This window comes from Gigantopelta aegis, chromosome 2 (genome assembly GCF_016097555.1).
Source record: "Gigantopelta aegis isolate Gae_Host chromosome 2, Gae_host_genome, whole genome shotgun sequence".
Taxonomy (NCBI): Eukaryota; Metazoa; Mollusca; class Gastropoda; order Neomphalida; family Peltospiridae; genus Gigantopelta; species Gigantopelta aegis.
The window spans coordinates 49484148-49507036 of NC_054700.1; the positions used below are offsets into that span (position 1 = coordinate 49484148).

General features: G+C 39.8%; 1 protein-coding gene across 1 annotated transcript in view; it reads left to right on the forward strand.

The window, feature by feature from the left end:
• The window catches only part of LOC121388841 (gonadotropin-releasing hormone II receptor-like), a 184169-nt gene that overhangs the window by 121509 nt on the left and 39771 nt on the right, over window positions 1-22889 (forward strand). Inside the window, exons 3-4 of the mRNA XM_041520359.1 lie at window positions 14738-14839; window positions 16812-16875. Coding sequence (XP_041376293.1) covers window positions 14738-14839; window positions 16812-16875 — 166 coding nt within the window. The remainder of the gene's footprint in view (window positions 1-14737; window positions 14840-16811; window positions 16876-22889) is intronic.

Consider the following 22889-nt stretch of genomic DNA (forward strand, 5'->3'; position numbering starts at 1 on the left):
TGAAAAATCCCTTGCTGCTAATGACTACGAGTGGAAATTACCAAATGTTTCACACCCAGTAGCTGATGTCTATTAAATCAATGTGTTCTAGTGGTGTCGGTAAACTAAACAAACAAACAAACAGTACAGCAATAAGAACATATATCATTCTCACACGAGTTTCTAGTTTAATCAATATTTGGTGGAGGTCTGTGTAATTCTGTTCTGTGAAGCTGATTAACTGCAGAATAATTAAACACTAGTGCTGGAGATGTTGGCTTTTGTACTCTCATTTCTCAGGTGTACTGTTTTCCTATCAATCCTTGATCAGACGTTTCAGTGTCAAATAAATCAGTCTCTATCCATATTTCATATAAACCTAAGCCTTTCGTGTGCTCACTGATGACTTTTAAATATACATTTAGATGAGAATCTACATTCATGGATATATGTTTCTCTTTAAAGGAGCATTCCCAAGTTTGCTGCATTGTAAGATGTTTCCGACTAATAAAATATTTCTACGATTAAACTTACACATTAAATATATTTTCTTTTTTAGAATATCAGTGTCTGCATATTCAATGTGCTTCTGGTCGTCTTAATATTTGTAAAATGCACAAACTGAATTTTGTCTTCAAATAATTTCTTACGTACGAAAAAACATATTTTAGGAAATAAAATGAAATTTAACCTAGTACAAATATTAGAACGATCAGAAACACGTTTAATATACAGCCATTAATATGTTATGCAGAAAAATATATTTGATATGTAATTACAATCGTTAAACAGTCTCTGTTAGTCGATAACACCTTAAAAATTGCAGCAAACTGAGGAATGTCCCTTTAAATTATGATAAACCCATGTCATATCTGTAACTTTCAACTAGAGTGCATTATCAACAGTACGCATATTGCTTACCTTTACGGTTACATTCATACGGTAAATCTCTGAATAATAATTTGTAATATATTGATCTTTGGCGTTGGGAATTGACAATATTGATAATATTAACAATGCTAATTGACCAACTGAATGCAAATTGAATGTCATTTTAGTGCCTGTGAAGAGCAATGTTGCTAGCTTTGGCGTGATTTCACGAGTTAGCTGATTCTGTCCTGCAACTTTGGATAAAAATCGATCCTTTGATTTTAGCTTCAGGGGGTCATGTTAAAGTAAGCTATGGACCTGGGATATTCAAATATCTTTATGTGAGTACAGGCCTACGTTAGTAAAATTAATTCATTCCAGACATACCGATGCCAACGGTAACAAGGATTAATAAAGTATGACTTGTACTGGTCAACCGGAAATTATTTAACCGTTTAATAAATTGCTTGTAACAATGGCTAGTGCAAAGAAGATAATGACCTTACACCTACGCAAATTAGCTGTGCCCCTTAATTTGGGTTAAAGCTGGAACTGGGAATGGAACCCAACACCTACCAGCCTTAAAGGGACATTCCTGAGTTTGCTGCATTGTAAGATGTTTCCGACTAATAAAATATTTCTATGATTAAATTTACATATTAAATATATTTTCTTGTTTAGAATATCAGTGTCTGTATATTCAATGTATTTCTGGTCGTCTTAATATTTGTAAGAAGGAAGGAAGGAAGGAAATGTTTTAGTTAACGACGCACTCAACACATTTTGTTTACGGTTATATGGCGTCGGTATTTGTAAGAAGCCCAAACTGGATTTTGTACGTACGAAAAAATACATTTTAGGAAATAAAATGAAATTTAACCTAGTACAAATATTAGAACGATCAGAAACACGTTTAATATACAGCCACTAATATTTTATGCCGAAAAATATGTTTCATATATAATTACAATCGTTAAAAAGTCTCTGCTAGTCGATAACATCTTTAAGATAGCAGCAAACTCAGGAATGTCCCTTTAATTTGGGTTAAAGCTGGCACTGGGAATGGAACTCAGCACCTACCAACCTTAAACTCATATTATTTGAACATTCCCATGCCCTCCTTTATACATTACAAAATGGACAAATCGAAGAAACATAACTGTTAATTTGTTTGTTTGATGGACATATTTTAAAAACCATTATAGAGAGAGAGAAAAAATCATAATAAAACAGGTATATACATGTATGATCGTAGATTTCCATTTACTGTATTAACTTCGTCAAAAAAGACGTCCCTTTCAGAGGAGTGGCAGTCTTCTTTGTGACGGTGCAAGAAGGATGAAATATCCTGTAAAGGATTTCCTCTGGAGTGGTTGCTGAGCCGGTTTAAGGATCCGCGGTGCCTGTAGCACAAATAACAGCGGGGCGTCCTTCCCAGGATATATTTTTTGCAAGAGGGGGAAAATTACCTGAGGGAAATAAATGTACACATCTCTGCGGGGCCCACTGAAAAGCTGGGCCCGTAGCACGTGCCGCATGTTCTACTAGGATAAACCGGCTCTGAGTGGCAGTTTTCCTATAGATGAGACAGTAGATTAGAGATTCATGGAATCACAGTGGCGGATCCAGAAAATCCATTGGGGGGGGGGGAGCAGTGACATGAGTGGAATGCCAAGGGAACTTTTGGGGGAGGTTTGGAAGGGGATCGTAAAAAAATGAAAATTAATATATAATAAAATTATAACTATCTATAAATGGGGGGGGGCGGGCCCTTGCCTCATCTCCCCCCCCCCCCCCCAGATCCGACTCTGAATCATCCACTATTTTGCCAAATGCCCATTCTATCTGCATTGTGAAGAGATGCGGCCTTGGTCATGTATTACGATTTTGACGTTCAGATTTTTACGTCTTGTGAATTTGTGTTTTGTTTCGCTAGACCACTGTATCCGTCTTCTCCACTAGAAGACGAACAGTTTATCGCCGTTTGCTCCAAAGACGCTCACTGTAAACAACACGCATTTAAAATGTTATTGACTGGTTACAATGGTTATATGGATGGCTGGTTTCTTAGATGACTCGAAGTTCAAAGAGTGACAGGAAACGCAGTCGGTTTCCTCTAGCTACTACAAAACGAACAGCGCGCTAAATGTACATTGAAACTTGTTGATAAAGGTGTCATGTAAGTAGGTTATTTTCACATACAAATTAAATCGGGGAATTTATTAGCTTAACTGAACTATATTTAGTGTTTGCTTGCCTGTGTCCTGGAGACAAACATTTGATTATAATATAGAAAGAAAATACTTATTTCCGTGCATACATTTAACAAAGTTCAAGCACGCTGATCTACACCTCGCCAAGAACCAACAAAAAGCAGTGCGTTAGTGGTTTATGGCGCTTAATGTTAAATCAAGAATCTGGGACCAGTCAAATAATCCCCCATCTCTCTCTCTCTCTCTCTCTCTCTCTCTCTCTCTCTCTCTCTCTCTCTGTCTGTCTGTCTGTCTGTCTCTCTCTCTCTCTCTCTCTCTCTCTCTCTCTCTCTCTCTCTCTCTCTCTCTTTCTCCTCTCTCTCTCTCTCTGTATGTCTCTTTCTCTCTCTGTATGTCTCTGTCTCTCTCTCTCTCTCTCTCTCTCTCTCTCTCTCTCTCTCTCTCTCTCTCTCTCTCTCTCTCTCTCTCTCTCTCTCTCTCTCTCTCTCTCTCTCTCTCTCTCTCTGTATGTCTCTCTCCGTGTCAAAAATTACGAAATGTTTGACGTCCAACAGCCGATGATTAATAAATCATTAAGCTCTAGTGGTGTCATTAAATAAAACAAACTTTAACCCTATGTTTTAGATACCAGTCCTAAGTTCAGCCGGCTGTTTTTCGCTAACGTTTGCCGTTTACCGCTAACGTTTGGGAACTATATATACTACTCAAAAGAATTTAAGGGTCAGACGATATTTTCGACATTATTTTCTGAATGTCAGTTATATTAGCTAGACCATAATGTCACGCATGGTATTGTTCCATTTTGACGAAAGTGGGTCTAAGCAACCCATAAATGAATTAAAATCCACTGTTATTGACACTGTCGACTAGTTCTAATGGCGAAAACATGCTTACATTTGCACGTAAATTAGGGCGAAAGGTCTGCTAAGTGCCCATAACTTGCTTTTTCACAAAGCGCTTCATTTGCACGCTTTGCATATGTATTCCATGTTCCCAATGCTGAATTTCCGTATAATTGGAGCTTGCGTTCGTGTACGGTGCACACTCCAAATTCGACAATGGTACGACGTCAACTGACTATCGAAGATTGAGAAAGGGCTATTGCTTGGCTTCAGGATTGCAATACGCAAAGAAATGTTGCTCTGAAACTTGGTGTCAGTCAGAGTGTCGTTGGCCGACTGTGGCAACGGTACCAAGCAACGAATTCTGTTCGAAATCGTCCACGTTCGGGAAGACCCCGAAGCACTACAAATAGAGAGGACCGCTACATCACCAATATGGCTCTACGTCAACGCACAACCACTGCACGCCGATTACGTGACAATCTGCGGACTGCGACTGGAACTCGAGTGTCTGATCAAACCATACGCAATCGTCTGAGAGCCAATAATCTACGCTGCCGTCGCCAGGCTGTTCGACCACCACTCCTACCACGTCACAGAACGGCCAGCCGTCACTGGTGCACACTTCATCTGCGGTGGCAACGTGTTCAGTGGGGTCGAGTGATGTTCACCGATGAGTCCAGGTTTAGTCTCCAGTTCAACGACGGTCGGGTTCGTGTCTACAGACGTCCTGGGGAGCGCTTCGCTGACGTTAACGTTAGACAACGTCACCGGTTCGGTGGTAGCAGCAGCGTCATGGTGTGGGGCGGCATCTCTATCCACCACAGGACCCCCCTCTATGTGGTGGATGGCAATCTGAATGGAATCCGCTATCTGAATGAGATTATCCGGCCGTTGGTTCTCCCAGGCCTTCAGCAGATTGGCGCGGGGCAGTTCTGCAGGATGACAATGCCAGACCCCACCGCGCCAGGGTGGTAACGGACTTTCTCAGACAACAAGGTATCGCCAGGATGGATTGGCCAGCATATTCGCCTGACTTGGCCCCAATAGAGAACGCCTGGGACGAATTAGGCAGGAGAGTTCGAGATAACCATGCCCCTCCGGCCAACCTTCATGATCTGGGTCAACTTCTTATGGCAGAGTGGCAGGCCATTCCCCAAGAGTTCTTCAGACGTCTGATCAACAGCATGAGGCAACGATGTGTCGAGTGTATTCGCGCCAGGGGTGGATTCACACACTATTAAACGAATGTTATAATGTGTAAAATCCATGTTTGACAACCTTCAACTTTGACAGCATGTCATGTGACTTTCTTGTATACAGTGACGTTTATTTGTGGTTTTTTGTAAATATGGAACAATAAATTAAATTTTTGGTGTAGTTTACATCATCAATCTAATACACTCTGAAACTTATTTGGTTATAAATTTTTGACCCTTAAATTCTTTTGAGTAGTATATATATTTTGACTTTTTCATGAAGAGGTCATTAACGTGAAGAGCATAAATCCGTCGATGGCCGTTTTTCTGCTCGGGTTGACTGAACGCAGCTCAGATAACCACATAGTTTAAACAAATACTGAATTCCCTTTCTTTCCCTGGAACCAGGCAAATCGTGATCGGATATTGCGACTATACATACATGTACTAAACGCAGACTATTTCCAGTTCTAAGCGCTAATAAACATCCCGCTTTCCACAAATGAATTTGGACGTCAATTAATCCGAGTGAAAATGAACGTGTTGGTGGACAGACTGTCGATTAGCCACCGGTTTGACAGACTTAAGACATTGCATGTTACCGTCCGCCAGCATGTGCGACTCAATATGCACATTTAGATGATTACTTAGCGTGATAAAACCCGTTCCTCGTCGTGTAGTCCTAGCGAGGCTTGTTTTACTAAGAGAAGTGTAGTTAATAGGAGATCCAAATCTCAGCTGGGCCTACTACAGTTGATGCCAAACGTTTGATGATTAAAGTATACCGCCTTCGGCGGTGTAGTGGGCAAGCCACTGGACCTAGGTAGGTGCTGGGTTCGCATCCCGGTATTGGCTCCCACCCAGTGTGAATATAACAACTCAATGAGAAGGTATGAGTAAGTCGGACGTTTTAAACTACTCGGTCTGGCTGAACGCTACCCAGGCCATAACACCTTCTCCCCACAAACACACACACACACACACACACACACACACACACACACACACACACACACACACACATTTCCCCTCTTAGTGTGTTCAGAATGCTGGAGATGCCACATTTGAAAACCTGAAATTCTTCTCTTTCTTTGTGCCTCCCACGCACACATTTTCAAATCGCTCTGACAGTGCCCTCCACACACACCCCGTTCACTTTCAAATACACTTCACAGATCCTGCATAAAATACATTTTGTGCTACAACAAAGACCGATACGAGACATTGGGATTAATGCTAGCGTTAGAATATCAACTGTCACGACTGAGTTGGCCAACTTGACAGTTGGCTTGTAATTTTACCCACTCCCAACTTACAACAAGTGCGCTCAGATTAATAACTAATCGGTCGTAAGAGCGCCCAGACTACCAACTGGACAGTCGTAGAAGTCGAGATATCGGCGAGTTGGCCAACTCCGTCGTGACAGTTGGTAGTCCCACAGACAGTTGGTAGTCTAAGCCTAGCATTAATAGTGTGTACGTTGACGGCAAATGACTGTAACGGCCAAATCTACTTACTACATAGGGTCAGTACCCGTAAACCCAGACAGTCAGGATGTCATGCATCACCCTGTATTTGACATAAGCACGAAACTAACATATTAACATCATCAACGTCATCATCATCATCATCATCAAAGCGTGCTTATGCACTGTATATACATCAAACAAAACCGTCTAATGTTTCACTTTTTTGTCACCCATCGCTCAGAATATCAAGAAACTAATGACATTGTTGAAAGAGTAAGTAACGTTATTTTTGGAGCATCCTTTTTCCACACCCAAATAGAAGCCATTATTAATAATTACTTTTTAGCGTGTCCTCAGCCAGAGTTTGCTTCTGTCTTTCTTCAAAAGTAAGTTCAATTAACGTTAATGTTGCACTTTTAAGTATGACATTTGGCTGAAAAAGAATCTTCTTAGAGTCTTAACCTTTCTATGTCACTTGTTTTGTTTTATGTACATTCTAGGTCTCACTGGTGGCGATTAGCTGACGTGGAATCGTCAGACTGTTGATAGAAAATCGTAAACTGTTTACTTGCTATAATATCCGCAGGGGAATTTAAATTTAAAAAACGTCAAGGCCCCAGACGAAGGAAGCCGTTTAATGCAACTTAGATTTTTAAAATGACAAGTTGTTTAGCAAAATGGAATGACTTCGGCTTTCTATTGTCACTTTGCCCTTTTTTAATCATAAAACTTAGATGTTCAAAAAGACAATGGTCTCTAAGCTAATCTGTTTGAAAAAAACAAAAACAAGATTACTTCGGCTTTCTTACAGTCACTTTGCCCTTTGATGAGCAATGTGATTATATGACGTAGATGTTCAAAGCGACACTGGTATTCAGACTTGGATGCATGACAAAAGTGATGACGTGGTTTTTCAAAAGTTACTTTTCCTTTGGCGGGCAATATTTCATCTACTCTCATGTCGAGTATTTACATATTGCAACTTCCGGGATACTTTAAGGCATGCTGTTATTTAAGACTTCAAACAACGTAATGTTAATGTATCAGGGATGTTCTTTTATAAGTAATATACTCCCAAACGCTTTCAGCACTTTTGACGGTTGCCATTTTGAGACAATTTCCAAGTATGTTGTATCACTCATTTAAATTATGTCTGATGATATACCCTATTTTGATCTTGATAATACTTTTTTTTTTTTCTTTTTTTTTTTGGGGGGGGTGGGGGGGTGGTGGTGGTGTGAAAACTAAGGACTTGACAACTATTTTTTTTATTAAAATCTTTGTTTTCCAGAAACATCTTGTGGTGGTAATGTCATCAAGGCCGTAGCTAGGATTTTTTGTGGGGGGGGGGGGGGGGGGGGGGGGCAATTCAGTAGTTAATAGTCTAAAACTCATTAAACGGTTAAGAAGATAATTTTATTTAAGTTTCTATAGTTTTTGTCAGGATTTTTTTGTCGGGTGGGGGGGGGGGGGGGGGGGGGCAGGCAGTTGCCCCGCCGCTAGCTACGACCCTGGTTATTCCTGGTTCAAGAGCCTTAAATCATTACTGAACAGCTGTTTTAAAAACAAGACACATACAATACAGAGGATCAAATCTACAAACCCTGTTTCAGTCGTACACACGCGTTTAAGAAAACCAGGCTGCGTAAATTCGGCTCATAAAATTAATAAACCATAGTTATTTACACCAAACATTAAAAATATATCTGCACCCTCGACTTTTGATAACTCCCCAAAACAAAAGTTAGATGTCTCTACAGTTTTAATAAACTCGTGCGTTCTCGCTATAAATGAGAGTTGCCAAGTGTCTGATTTAGTGTAATATACATGACTTGTCATTATTTCACGCCTTATATGTGGACAGTTCGGCATCGAATTGCTCAGTCACCCAATAGCCGATGTATTTTTCGTGCTGAGGTGTCGTTAATCATTCATTCATTCATTCATTCGAATTGCTCAAAGACATACCGAAGAGTACAAGGGTGGTTGCCACTTTTTAACACTTTGTTTACTATTTTCATTTCATAAATACCAAACCTTTATTTGGGTGCCCTTTTCAGGATTTGTTTCATGTGCCCTTTTGCCTTTGGTTTTCTCCCTATAATATTTTCTGGGTCCGCCATTGAGATTGGTAAGCCACAGGAAGAACAGTAATCTTTATATCTAGTCTGAGTATTTAAGAATTACAATATATTACATACGAGACTGTAGCTTTAAACATTCATTCATTTCATTTATACTTATCCTCGTGCTTATATCCAATTAAGGTTCAAGTACGCTTTATGGATAGATGGTTATTGGTGTAGTGGCCTTGCTGTGGGTGGGAGCCGGTACCGGGATGTGAACCTAGTGCCTAGCAGCCTTATGTATGATGGCCTAACCACAACACCACCGATGCCGGTTAATTCTCAAACATTAGTGTATATGTATTGTAATAATCAAGTCATTGAAAGTAGTATTTATAGAGAATATTTCATGCTTTGTTTTGTCAAATATGATTTATATCTCATCGAGTGAAGTTTGCAATCATATCTCACGAGTCGTATATCAGAACGACCAGAAACATGTTTAATATACAGCCACTAATATTTTATACAGCAAAATATATTTGATATGTAATTACAATCGTTAAAAAGACTCTGTTAGTTGATAACATCTTAAAAAATGCAGAAAACTCAGGAATGTCAAATTTCAAATTAGGTTTTACTTCGAAAAACAGACGCAAAGCATAATGTCAAATTGTTTACATTTGTTCTCACTTTTAAATAGTTTTTCGTGTCTGCTTTGAACACACCTGCATTCATCGTTAAAAAGAAGACCACAATGCCAATTATTGGCCTACTACCGTTAATAGTCACAATGTGGTTTAGACTCACAGATTCATTAAGATTTACTGGAGACAATAAAGTCATGGTTTATGGGACAAGATAATCTATAGCAAGCCGTCTCAAATTACCTTCAGAAAATAGATTTTTAGCGTCAACTTACTGACGCGTCGTCAAAATGTCGACAAAATGTGCTTAGTTCAGTACTGAATGTCAGGAGTACCTTTACCTCCAGCGGGGTGGGAATCTAGGTCAATCCGTAAAGCGATCTCCTGAAGATCGAATCCCTCGGTGGATCCATTCTATGATTACTTCTCTCTCTCTCAGCCCATGTAGTGGCGACAGCGGGTTTCCTCTCAAAATCTGTGTGGTCCTTAACCATATGTCTGACGCCATATAACCGTAAATAAAATGTGTTGAGTGCGTCGTTAAATAAAACATTTCTTTCTTTCTTTCTCTCTCTCTCTCTCTCTCTCTCTCACTCTCTCTCTCTCTCTCTCTCTCTCTCTGTCTGTCATAGACGCACGTACACATATGTACATATTAACATACACACATATACATACAGACACATACACACATATGGATGCCTCGATAGCTCAAAACGCATCGTGGTTAGTCTGCAATTCGTCTGCGGGTGATTCGGTGCCACAGGTTCAAGTGCCACCAACGGCATGGGACAAATTGTGAGGTCAGAAAGGATTTAATTATCCCCTGCGCTAGTGCGTTAATACCTATGTATGTAAAAGTCAACCTCGACATACATACAATATATAGATATTCATATATCAATGCATACACACACGCGCACATACATACATATATACATGCATATATATATATATATATATATATATATATATATATATATATATATATATATATACACTCTTCAAAAAAGTAGGGAAACCTGAAATGTTAATGTTATACGTTTTGACCACTTACATCCTAGTAAAGAACGTTCAGTGCACGTGCTTATAAAACTTAAAGTCTAGACTTTAACGTATTGCTATTTGAATGGCGTTGCCATGACGTTAAAGTCTGGACTTTATTAAAGTCTAGACTTTAAGGTTTATAAGCACGGTGGTCTGTTTATCAACACACCGAAACACATTCCATAGTTTGCACATGCATCACGCAGTTGCCCCGTACATGTGCGTGGGATGTCATTCTCGATTTTGACAATTTCCAGGAAGGTCCATTAATCACTGTGGAACATTATTTCTGTCAATCTTTTTCATTCTGTTGATCATACAGTTGTTACTGTTTTGTTTTTAGTCATTTTTATTGTTTGAATTTGCGATTCACTGATAAAAAAACGTCAACTTTCAAATTTCACTTGTGACCCCAATCGTCCTTCAAGATCTTCGGTGGTCATAAAATCTACTGTAATACTGAACTACCTGTTGTAATGTTTGCCCAATTAATTCACTATTATTATATAACCATTCCCCACAGCCAATATACCTTACAATTTTGACAATTGTAAATTTGTATTGGAGTTCCCCATCTCTTGTTTTTTGAAGAGTATATATATTATGTTGACGGGGCAGGCTCACAGGAACCATATTGTGGTTTCTACTAGTCTGCCCTCTCAGCATAACATAACATAATGACAGTAAACCCCTCTCACACCGGACATTCATGGGATCAAGGATAATGTCCGGTTTTCAGAGGTGTCCGGTTTTCAGGGGTCTGCATTTAAGTAACTACCTTCCATTTTTCATTAAATAGGGAAACACCTAACCCAAACCCAAAATTACAACACAAAGCATGTGTTAATTAAATATCAAAACTGGCGTATGGGTCTTTTAATTGTTTACACATACAAATACACTTTTAGATGTGTCTGGGAGTACTGGAGATCATACCAATGTCACGCTCATCCACCCACTTGCTCTTCTGCTAGTACACACTCTTAGAGTCTCTGTACGATTATGAAGATCTCTGAAGAAAGTCATCCCAAATGTCACGTCTCGGAGTGATGAACTCAGCAGGACGTGTATTTTCGTTTGTACTCTAAACCTTGCTTATCAAGTTTTCTTCTAAAGTCAATTTTAAAATTAGTTATCACATTCACATCTCACTGTGCTGTAGTTTCTCACAATCAAACTCGACCAATGTAACACAGCATGACTTTGCACGACCCGACACCGTGAAATAATTGCATTAAAAAGACCGTAAACACTGTAAGGGTATTTGTATGTGAATGAATGTACTCTTCAGTTACCATTCTTGCTACCATTACAGCAAACATAGTTTATAAGATGGATCATGTAAATGAAGGTTACATCACGTACAATAATGTAACGTAGCTACATAATATTAATATTAATATTACATAATAAGATGAGATTAGATGAGGTAAAATATAACGAGCATTTTATTTAGAAAAATATATTCAGTATGTAATAACAGTCGTTAGAAATGTTTTGTTGGTGGACATCATAATAGTCGTCGAAAACGTATCAGCCGATGGTAAGAAAATGAAGGAAGGAAATGTTCTATTTAACGACGCACTCAGCACATTTTATTTACGGTTATATGGCGTCGGACATATGGTTAAGGACCATACACATATTGAAAGAGAAAACCCGCTGTCGCCACTTCATGTACTACTCTTTTTGATAAGCAGCGAGGGTTCTTTAATATGCACCATCCCACAGACGGGATAGCACATACCACGGCTTTTGATATACCAGTCGTGGTGCACTGGCTGGAACGAGAAATAGCATTTTTACAGTACTGCTAAAACAATACATGCCACATACCAGCCCTAACAAAGTTCCGTATCTGCTAAAGTATTTCGTCATGAAATTCAAACGCGATCTGTAATTGAACGTGATACGGCTATACACACTATTTCAGCACCGTATCTTGAGGCATTGCGAAAAAAAGGGAAATTATGTGGGACAGACAGACGGACGGACGGACGGACGGAGACGAAACCTATAGTGCCCTCCAGTTGGACCGGTAGGAGATGAATGAAAATGAAAAATCAACAACAACACGCCAAGCTATTAGATTGATGTGTGTTTGCAGTGTGATGGGTAGACATTCGGGTTTCGTTTGTACACGCCTCCTCCATTGATCCAAATACAAATCTGCTAAAAGCATCATTAATACGACAGATGTTTTAAAATCAATATATTTTATCAAAACGTGTCATTATCTGCGAACTCGCCTGGCATAAACACAAACATATAAATATCACAGCCTCGCCCTAGTAATCATCAGCGAAACAACCGACAGTCTTAGCTTCTGTCAAATTTGGGAGTCCTCATTACTCTTATAATAGACATACCAGTAGCGGATCCAGAAAATCCCGGGGTGGGGGTGGGGGGGGGGGGCAATAACATGAGGCGGAATGCCAAGGGAACTTTGGGGCAGGTTTGGAGTGGGATCGTAAATTAATTACATAATTTTCTGATGTTTATCGAAGCATAACATTCAGTTTTTTCTTCGACGTCGTCCAATCAGAATTGAGGAAATCGTATAAACGCTGAAATTGTGTAAACATACACACACATATACAAATACAAATGCACTTTTAGATGTGTCTGAGAGTACTGGAGATCATACCAATGTCACGCTCATCCACCCACTTGCTCTTTTATGTATCGTAATCAAAGTATGTGATATTTTTCAGATCACATACTTTCAAAATTTGATAACTTTGCAAATTAGATTGAGGTCACGGCACTACATTTATTGACATTGAAGCAAATGTTCTACGGCGAAATTCCGTAATTGACATGTGCATTCATAGTTAAGCACTAGTTTATTTTTATGTAAGGACATCCAAAATGACGACATTTGACTTCATTCAAAAAGACACTGCGTCATATAGTCTTACGTCATTTGAATATATAATAATGGCCGACTGGGATTAAAGTTGTGTATACAGTTTACGAAAACACGTTGTATTAAGCTTGAGAGTATATGATAAAGAGATTATTGCCCGCGTGTTTTTCGGTATCATCAATATCATATATTAGGAATAAAAATATGTATTATGTTCGCCAGAGGCTCGTATATATATATATTGGTATTTTAGTTGTTGTCTTTGGGATGTTGTTGTTGTTGTTGTTTTTGTTACTTTACTTAACTTTATGTAACTTTGGTAACCTTGACCTGTCATCTGTGACAAATCCAGTCCTCAAGGAACGGTGTGATTTACACTTTAAATATCAAGAGTCGTTGGAAGATTACAAGTATGTAGTTGCGCTGTTATTGTGGGGAAAACTCTTTTGTTTGCCAAACACGTCCGTTTGATATGATTAATGTCTTAAAATCCGTGGTATTACCTTCAACTATACCGGATCCTCATCCAAATCAGCACTTTTAGTGATTAATAAAATAACAGTTTCGTGGTCTCTGTGAACACACAAACAATTTCGCTGTTTACGAAGGCAGACCACGGCACATAAAGTGCATAAAGATTTAAAATGTCGACATTTTGAGATCGTCTTTGACAACAACAAAAAAAGAGGGGAGCGGGAGCGGGATCTAAATCAAAGCGCTCGTCTGAGATGCTTGCATCATAGGATCGAATCACGTCAGTGGACCCATTCTCTGATTGTGTTATAACCACTGCTCCACGATTGATATACCAAAGGCCTTGGTATGTGCTGTCCTGTTTGTGTGAATAAGGGCATATAAAAGATCCCTTGCTACTAGTGGGGACAAAATGTAGCGGGTTTCCTCTCTAAGACTATTATGTCAGAATTACCAAATGTTTGACAATGATTAATAAATCAATATGCTCTAGTGGTGTCGTTAAACAAAGCAAACTTTAACATTAACAAAGCAGATACATGTATATCTTTAGTTGAAAAGTGTCAGTTTTTGTCGTCAGGAGAACATCCTGATTCTAATATTAGGACCCTTTTTCATATGTGCGGAATTTAGCGCGGTGCTGGTGTTTCTACATAAACGGCGCGGTTCGAAGTAGCCGCTTGTAATCTTTATGGTGAGCACAGAAATTCACGATACATCGGTTATTGGATGTCCAACATTTAGTAACTTTGAGTCGTAGTCTTCAGAGGAAACCCGCTACATTTTTCCATTAACAACAAGGGATCTTTTGTATGCACTTTCCGACAGGACATCACATACCATAGCCTTTGATATACCAGTCGTGTGGCACTGGTTGAAACGGGGTAAAAACAAAAAACAATCCGAGAACGGGTCCACTGAGGTGGTTGAGTCCTATGACGTAAGCAGATAGCGAGATCTCGCCGCCATTTTCTATGTCAATGAAAACGTCCTCTTTCGAGTGCGGAATCGTAACACTTGCACGTGTCTTCTAATTTCTGCCATTGTCTTTCTGAATTCCAGATGAATTACAGGAGCCCTCGTCTAAAGTGGGTTTAAGAAGGTCTGCCGTGGGCAATATAGAGAGAGCCCGGATACGGACGTTGAAGATGACGTTGGTCATAGGTAAATATATCCACTTTAAGTCATGTTCGTACTTCTCAACATACATGTATACAAACACACACACACGCACACACACACATAAACAAACAGACCCGCACAGACACACACACACACATACACACACACACAAACACACAAACACAATATAAACACACACACACATATAAACAAACAAACACATGCACACACACACACACACACACACACACACAGATATACATACGCAAGCACATACACACGCACATAATAATACACACACATACACACGCACATACACAACATACACACAAACATATACGTACACAAACACACAAACACATACATACACACATGCATGCATACACACACACATGCACGCATACACACACATACATACATACATACATACATACATGCATACATACATACATACATATATATATATATATATATATACATACATACATACATACATACATACATACATACATACATTCGGTGCCATAGGTTCGAGTCCTAGCAACAGCATGGGAAAATTTGTGAGGCCAGAAAGGCTTTAATTATCCCCTGCTCCAGTGCGTTAATATCTATGTAACAGTCAACCTCGACATACATACAATATATAGATATTCACACATCAACACATACTAGCCAGTGCCAGGTCTGCCCACTGTGTCATGCACGTAAGCGGGATCGACCGTGTGGATTGTAGGCGTCATGTGATTGAGTTAAACAGCATCCTTTTTATGGATGCCTGGATAGCTCAAAAGGTATCGTGGCAAGTCTGCAAGTTGCGAGCGATACGGTGCCATAGGTTCGAGTCCAAGCAACGGCATGGGACAATTTCAGAGGCCAGATAGAATTTAATTATCCACTGCGCCAGTGTGTTAATATTTATGTATGTAACAGTCAACCTCGACATACATACAATATATAGATATTCATACATCAATACATACATACACAAACAAACACACACACACACGCACGCACCCCCCCCCCACACACACACCCCCCCCCCCCCACCCCACCCCCACACACACATACACACATATATACACACTTATACATACATCCATGGATATTTGTTACGTCTAGAGTATTAGTAAAATCTGTGACTGGTATCTGGATGAAATATTGAAATTCGATGTAAGCTGAGACGCAATCTAACAAAGAAAACACAACTGTAGCTTGCGCAATTTGGAGATAAAATAGTTTTATTAATAGGCTAGAAACCTCTGAACACCTCTTCTTCGTGATTGATTATTTCACTTGTAATGTTTGTCAGTTAGATGTAATGGAATACCGCTATTTATCAAGCAGTCAGGATTAATTATTTATTTTCAATCTTTTCCTTATATGGTTTTTTTTTTTTTTTTTCAATTCAGCGTATGTGCCAGAATGTGCCACTGGTAATGTCCGCTCGATGATAGTTTTGACAAATCACGTTTGTTTTTCCTCTGGTTAGAAATTCATAGTCCCTCATGAGTGGGGCGGGACGTAGCCCAGTGGTAAAGCGCACGCTCGATGCCCGGTCGGTCTAGGATCGATCCCCGTTGGGCTTTTCTCGTTTCAGCCAGTGCACTACGACTGGTATACCAAAGGCCGTGGTATGTTCTTTCCTGTGGGATTGTGCATATAAAGCATTCTTTGCTACTAATGAAAAAATGTAGCGGGTTTCGTCTGAAAGACTATTATGTCAAAATGACTACATATTTGACATAAAATAGCCAATGATTAATAAATCAATGTGCTCTAGTGGTTGTGTTAAACAAAACAAACTTTAACTTTCCCCCATAAGTGGGGGGTGGAGGGTGGGGGTGGAAGGAAGGGATATTTGTTTTACAATTCCTCAGCACATTTTAAACAATGATTATTTCAGCACTTGGTTAAGATACACTCTATTTTTGTATGGCAAAAAAAGACCTTATAATTTGATCACACTAACATAATATAATTATTTTTAATACTATCTATCTGTTTGTCATTGCAGTTGGTGTTTTCGTCATGTGCTGGACGCCCTATTTCGTCATATCAGCGTGGTGGTGGTTTGACAAGTAAGTCACGTAGACACGTTCAATTTTTCAATAGTTGTGAATACTTCAATTAAAGCAGCATACTTCTGTAATGAATTTTTATATAAAAACTAAAGCAACTTCAAAACTATCTGTTGTAAATACTTGAAGTAATGTAACTTCTTTAATGAATTTCTATATAAAAACTAAAGCAACTACAAAAACATTATTTGTAAATACGTCAATTAAAGCACTATACTTCTTTATTGAATTTCTATATAAAAACTAAAACACTAAAAAGTCATGGGGTCTGTTGACGTGGAAGGTAGTGGGAAACAGAGGTTTTTTGTTGAGCATAGCCCCCATGCCGTCCCCACCTCTTCCCCTGTCTACGTAGCCCAGTGGTAAAGCGTTCGCTTGATGCTCGGTCGGTCTGGGATCGATCCCCGTCAGTGGGCTATTTCTCGTTCCATCTGTGGGATGGTGCATATAAAAGATCCCTTGCTGTTAATCGAAAAGAGTAGCCCATGAGGTGGCAACAGCTGGTTTCATTTCTCAATATCTGTGTGGTCCTTAACCATATGTCCGACGCCATATAACCGTAAATACAATGTGTTGAGTGCGTCGTTAAATAAAACATTTCCTTCCTTCCTTTCAATCAAATGCATTTAAATCAATTTCTGCTGACGTGTAATACCACAATGCGTGTAAGAATATACGAATTCATCATATATGACCATGTGGGGCAGAAAAAGGTATACTCGAGGATGAGAGAAGACCCTGTTATCTTCTGACAGAAATATGCGTGATTGTCTATTAATATGTGTGTACCTATACATCTTCATATCGCTTAACTGTATGCACCGAATTAATTAGTCTGTACTTCACGGTGTTTTATTTTGATATATATATATATATTATCTTATCTTATGAATCTCCAGAGTCTTGCAATAATTAAGGATTTATCTCCAATCTTTGATTTCATTAGCTTCGCTTTTCAAATCTCCTCTGTCGGAAGTTAATGAGCGACTGGCCGTTAATTCCGCAGCGTATCAATAAAATATTCATAGTCCAGTGAGCGATTCGCCATTATTTCCTGCCGTGTATCAATAAAAATACTCAGGAAGTGAGGGACGCGAGCTCGTTAAATCGTGTGGTTTGACGATAAAGTATTTATTTGGCCATTTTCAGTGTTTAAAACCGAAGAAAACAAATATTAACTCTAATGCTTGTGCTTAATATGTTTAATGCTTCACTCGACGTGTTTTTATGGGCAGTATCTGTCTTTGTGGTATTATTTATTGTCAGTGTATGTCACTGGTTTAATGTAGGTATATAGCAGTTTGGTTTCCTTCACGAACTTGTGTCTGTAACTGTACGTCTTCGTTGGGAGGTGCCGGTCGTAGCCTAATGGTATAGCGTTCGCCTCATGCACTGTCTGTCTGGGATCGATCCCAGTAGGTGGGCCCATTGGGCTAGTGCTTGTTCTAGCCAGTGCACCACGACTAGTGTATGTATATATAAGAGTGTCCTATCCTAAGACTATATGTCAAAATTACCAAATACAATAGCCGATGATTAAGAAACCAACGTGCTCTAGTAGTGTCGTTAAACGAAACAAATTTTCTTCGTTGAGAAGGTGGTAGATGATTAAGGGTACAAGTTTCAACTAGTTTATTTACTGCCTTAAGTTTTACACCTCATCAGCATGCATAATAAATACATGTCTATAATAATACAACATGAAGAGTCTAATGATAGGGAGTCCTTTATACATAATATGGTAAATATCCAAAACATAATACGAATATAACTAGAAATATAAAACTAGATTAAATCAAATTATTTCTTAAATTATTTACCCGAATTAAATATTTCCCAAAGGTACAGCAGATTTTTGGAAAAAACCATGCATGTAAAACGATCACTCGTAAGACGTGTTCAGGAGGGCGAGTAATCGCGCTCGCTCGCTCCCTAAACTGGTTTTTGCGTCGAACGTTAGGTGAATGTGATGTCAATCTAATTAAATTGATGTGATGTGATAGAATAAGATGATGCCAGTCAAAAGAATTGTTGGCGAGTGTTCGTCCTCCTGAATACGAGATGAAAGTGTTCGGGTGGTGGGAGAGAGTTCCAGTTTAGTCGGTAGAGCGCTCGACTGGAGTGCTTGCGTCTAGAATAAAATAACATTAATGGACCTAATCTGTGATTAAGTTTTCTCCAATCCTAACCAGTGGATGGTATGTCAAAGAACGTGGTATGTGCTATCCTGTCTGTGTGACCCAGTCTCTGGGTTTTTCCGTCTTACCCAGGGTCCCACGACTGTGCTATCGTGTGTGTGTGTGTGTGTGTGTGTGTTTGTTTGTTTGTTTATATATATACAGTTGCGTCGAGTCTCCCCTAGGTGTCATGCCACGATCAGAAGAGATAGGCCCTTTCTAAGGGCCCTATGGGCAACCTAGGGAGACACCTCATCATCTGCAGGTCTTAACTAACCAGCTACTCTCGGCCTACTAAATCCAAACCTATACGTAGCTCCCTACCTTTTATTCTTTAGAACGACCATCAAAATTGCGCCAAACTTCCTTCACCAAAACGCGCACCCATTTCCCTTTGGCTTAATCATACGGGACATTCCAAATTATATTACTCAAAAGAATTTAAGGGTCAAAAATTTATAACCAAATAAGTTTCAGAGTGTATTAGATTGATGATGTAAACTACACCAAAAATTTAATTTATTGTTCCATATTTACAAAAAACCACAAATAAACGTCACTGTATACAAGAAAGTCACATGCCATGCTGTCAAAGTTGAAGGTTGTCAAACATGGATTTTACACATTAGAACATTCGTTTAATATTGTGTGAATCCACCCCTGGCGCGAATTACACTCGACACATCGTTGCCTCATGCTGTTGATCAGACGTCTGAAGAACTCTTGGGGAATGGCCTGCCACTCTGCCATAAGAAGTTGACCCAGATCATGAAGGTTGGCCGGAGGGGCATGGTTATCCCGAACTCTCCTGCCTAATTCATCCCAGGCGTACTCTATTGGGGCCAAGTCAGGCGAATATGCTGGCCAATCCATCCTGGCGATACCTTGTTGTCTGAGAAAGTCCGTTACCACCCTGGCGCGGTGGGGTCTGGCATTGTCATCCTGCAGAACTGCCCCGCCGCCAATCTGCTGAAGGCCTGGGAGAACCAACGGCCGGATAATCTTATTCAGATAGCGGATTCCATTCAGATTGCCATCCACCACATAGAGGGGGGTCCTGTGGTGGATAGAGATGCCACCCCACACCATGACGCTGCCACCACCGAACCGGTGACGTTGTCTAACGTTAACGTCAGCGAAGCGCTCTCCAGGACGTCTGTAGACACGAACCCGACCGTCGTTGAGCTGGAGACTAAACCTGGACTCATCAGTGAACATCACTAGACCCCACTGAACACGTTGCCACCGCAGATGAAGTGTGCACCAGTGACGTCTGGCCGTTCTGTGACGTGGTAGGAGTGGTGGTCGAACAGCCTGGCGACGGCAGCGTAGATTATTGGCTCTCAGACGATTGCGTATGGTTTGATCAGACACTCGAGTTCCAGTCGCAGTCCGCAGATTGTCACGTAATCGGCGTGCAGTGGTTGACGTAGAGCCATATTGGTGATGTAGCGGTCCTCTCTATTTGTAGTGCTTCGGGGTCTTCCCGAACGTGGACGATTTCGAACAGAATTCGTTGCTTGGTACCGTTGCCACAGTCGGCCAACGACACTCTGACTGACACCAAGTTTCAGAGCAACATTTCTTTGCGTATTGCAATCCTGAAGCCAAGCAATAGCCCTTCCTCTATCTTCGATAGTCAGTTGACGTCGTACCATTGTCGAATTTGGAGTGTGCACCGTACACGAACGCAAGCTCCAATTATACGGAAATTCAGCATTGGGAACATGGAATACACATGCAAAGCTTGCAAATGAAGCGCTTTGTGAAAAAGCAAGTTATGGGCACTTAGCAGACCTTTCGCTTTCGCCCTAATTTACGTGCAAATGTAAGCATGTTTTCGCCATTAGAACTAGTCGACAGTGTCAATGACAGTGGATTTTAATTCATTTATGGGTTGCTTAGACCCACTTTCGTCAAAATGGAACAATACCATGCGTGACATTATGGTCTAGCTAATATAATTGACATTCAGAACATAATGTCGAAAATATCGTCTGACCCTTAAATTCTTTTGAGTAGTATACATAGTACCATACCACCTCCCGCCTGTTACCGACTACGGTCGGACTGCTGGTGCTCCCTTGCACCTGCCAGTGCAGGCGGTCTCTCCTTTACCCACCCCTGGACGGAAGAACCGTCTGGGGCCGGTATTTGTGCCCAAGACAGGCGTGCGCTACAACAGCTTGTTCTGAATGTGCACGTTAAACAATTTCCCATTCCCATTCCATGTTTACCGGCCTCGGAGGTGCCGTGGTTAAACTATCGGACATAAGGCTGGTAGGTACTGGGTTCGCAGACCGGTACCGGTTCCCACCCAGAGCGAGCTTTAACGACTCAGTGGGTAGGTGTAAGACCACTACACCCTCTTTTCTCTCATTAACCACTAACAACTAACCCGCTGGACAGACAGCCCAGATAGCTGAGGTGTGTGTGTGTGTGTGTGTGTGTGTGTGTGTGTGTGTGTGTGTGTGTGTGTGTGTGTGTGTGTGTGTGACTAGGACAGCGTGCTTGAACTTTAATTGGATATAAGCACGAAAGTAAGTTGAAATGAACTGAACTGAACTGAATAATTTCAGTTTGGTTTGACGTAAGAAGAAAAGTAAAAGCGTTTTGAAAATAACACACAAAAAAACCTATTTGTGTTTGCAAGTTGGAAAACAATCGGCACAGAAATAACTAACTTGTGGTACAAATACCACAGCAAGAAAACGGCGCTCCCTGTGGGAAAGACGTGAGACATTCGCTTTCGTGACAAAATCTAATCACGTGATACCTTTAATTATAAAAATGTGTTCGAGATAAATACTGTTTTTAATAACCCTTACAAACAAGAAAACACATTATCCAAAAGTGCATTTATATATTCACTGATTTTTTTTTTTTTTTTTTTTTTTTTTTTATTGATTTTTTTTTTTTTTTTTTTTGTGACGATCATTGATAATTTGTAAATTAGTATACGAATAATGAGCAGACAAAAGCATAGCTAAATAAAGCCTTTTTCATCCATCAAGTTTTCATTTTTTCTCGTGTAGGCCTACTTTTATACGTTGCGTTATCAATCATCTGATTAAACTTGATATAACATCAAACAGTTCATATATAAAACCCGCCATGCACTTTTCTTATAAAGTTGGATATGGAATTTAGCTCAGTTGATAGAGCACTCGCCTGAGGTGCATAGGTCGAAGTATCGAATCCTTCAGTGGATCCATTCTCCGATTTTCCCCGACACAACCACTGCTCCACGACTAGTATATCAGAGGCCAGGTTATATGCTATCCTGTCTGTGGGAAAAGTACATATACAAGATGTCTTACTGCTTCTAGCGAGTTTCCTTCACTTCTTCAATGATGCGCTATATTTAGATTTGCTCGATTCAAACTAGACCAATTTTGTTTTATCAGAATATTAATTTTAAAACATTCCGTGGTCTTCTGATGACTTTAGGGTGTATATTATTAAATCAAATTTCATAGACGACAATAGTAACATATGTGGCTAAAACTCCTACCTGCAGCGTATCAATCGACATAAACGCCACGGATATAAATACTACCTTAAAGTGAATCAGAAAAACATTGGGGGTCAAGCTGCTCATTTCTGAGATAACAGGTAGTGTATATGACTACCCTAGTTCCGCACAAAATTCGAGTACTCTTTTTATAGGTACCCCATACATGTTTCAAGCACAAGGCTACTTGACACAATGGTACTAGATGAAATAAATGTGCATACATTCTTTCCCAGATGAAACTATTTGGTTTTTTACAACCAACACACTCACATTTATCACCAATCACAGGACTTGTGGTGTTCACTTCTCTATCAAAAGTT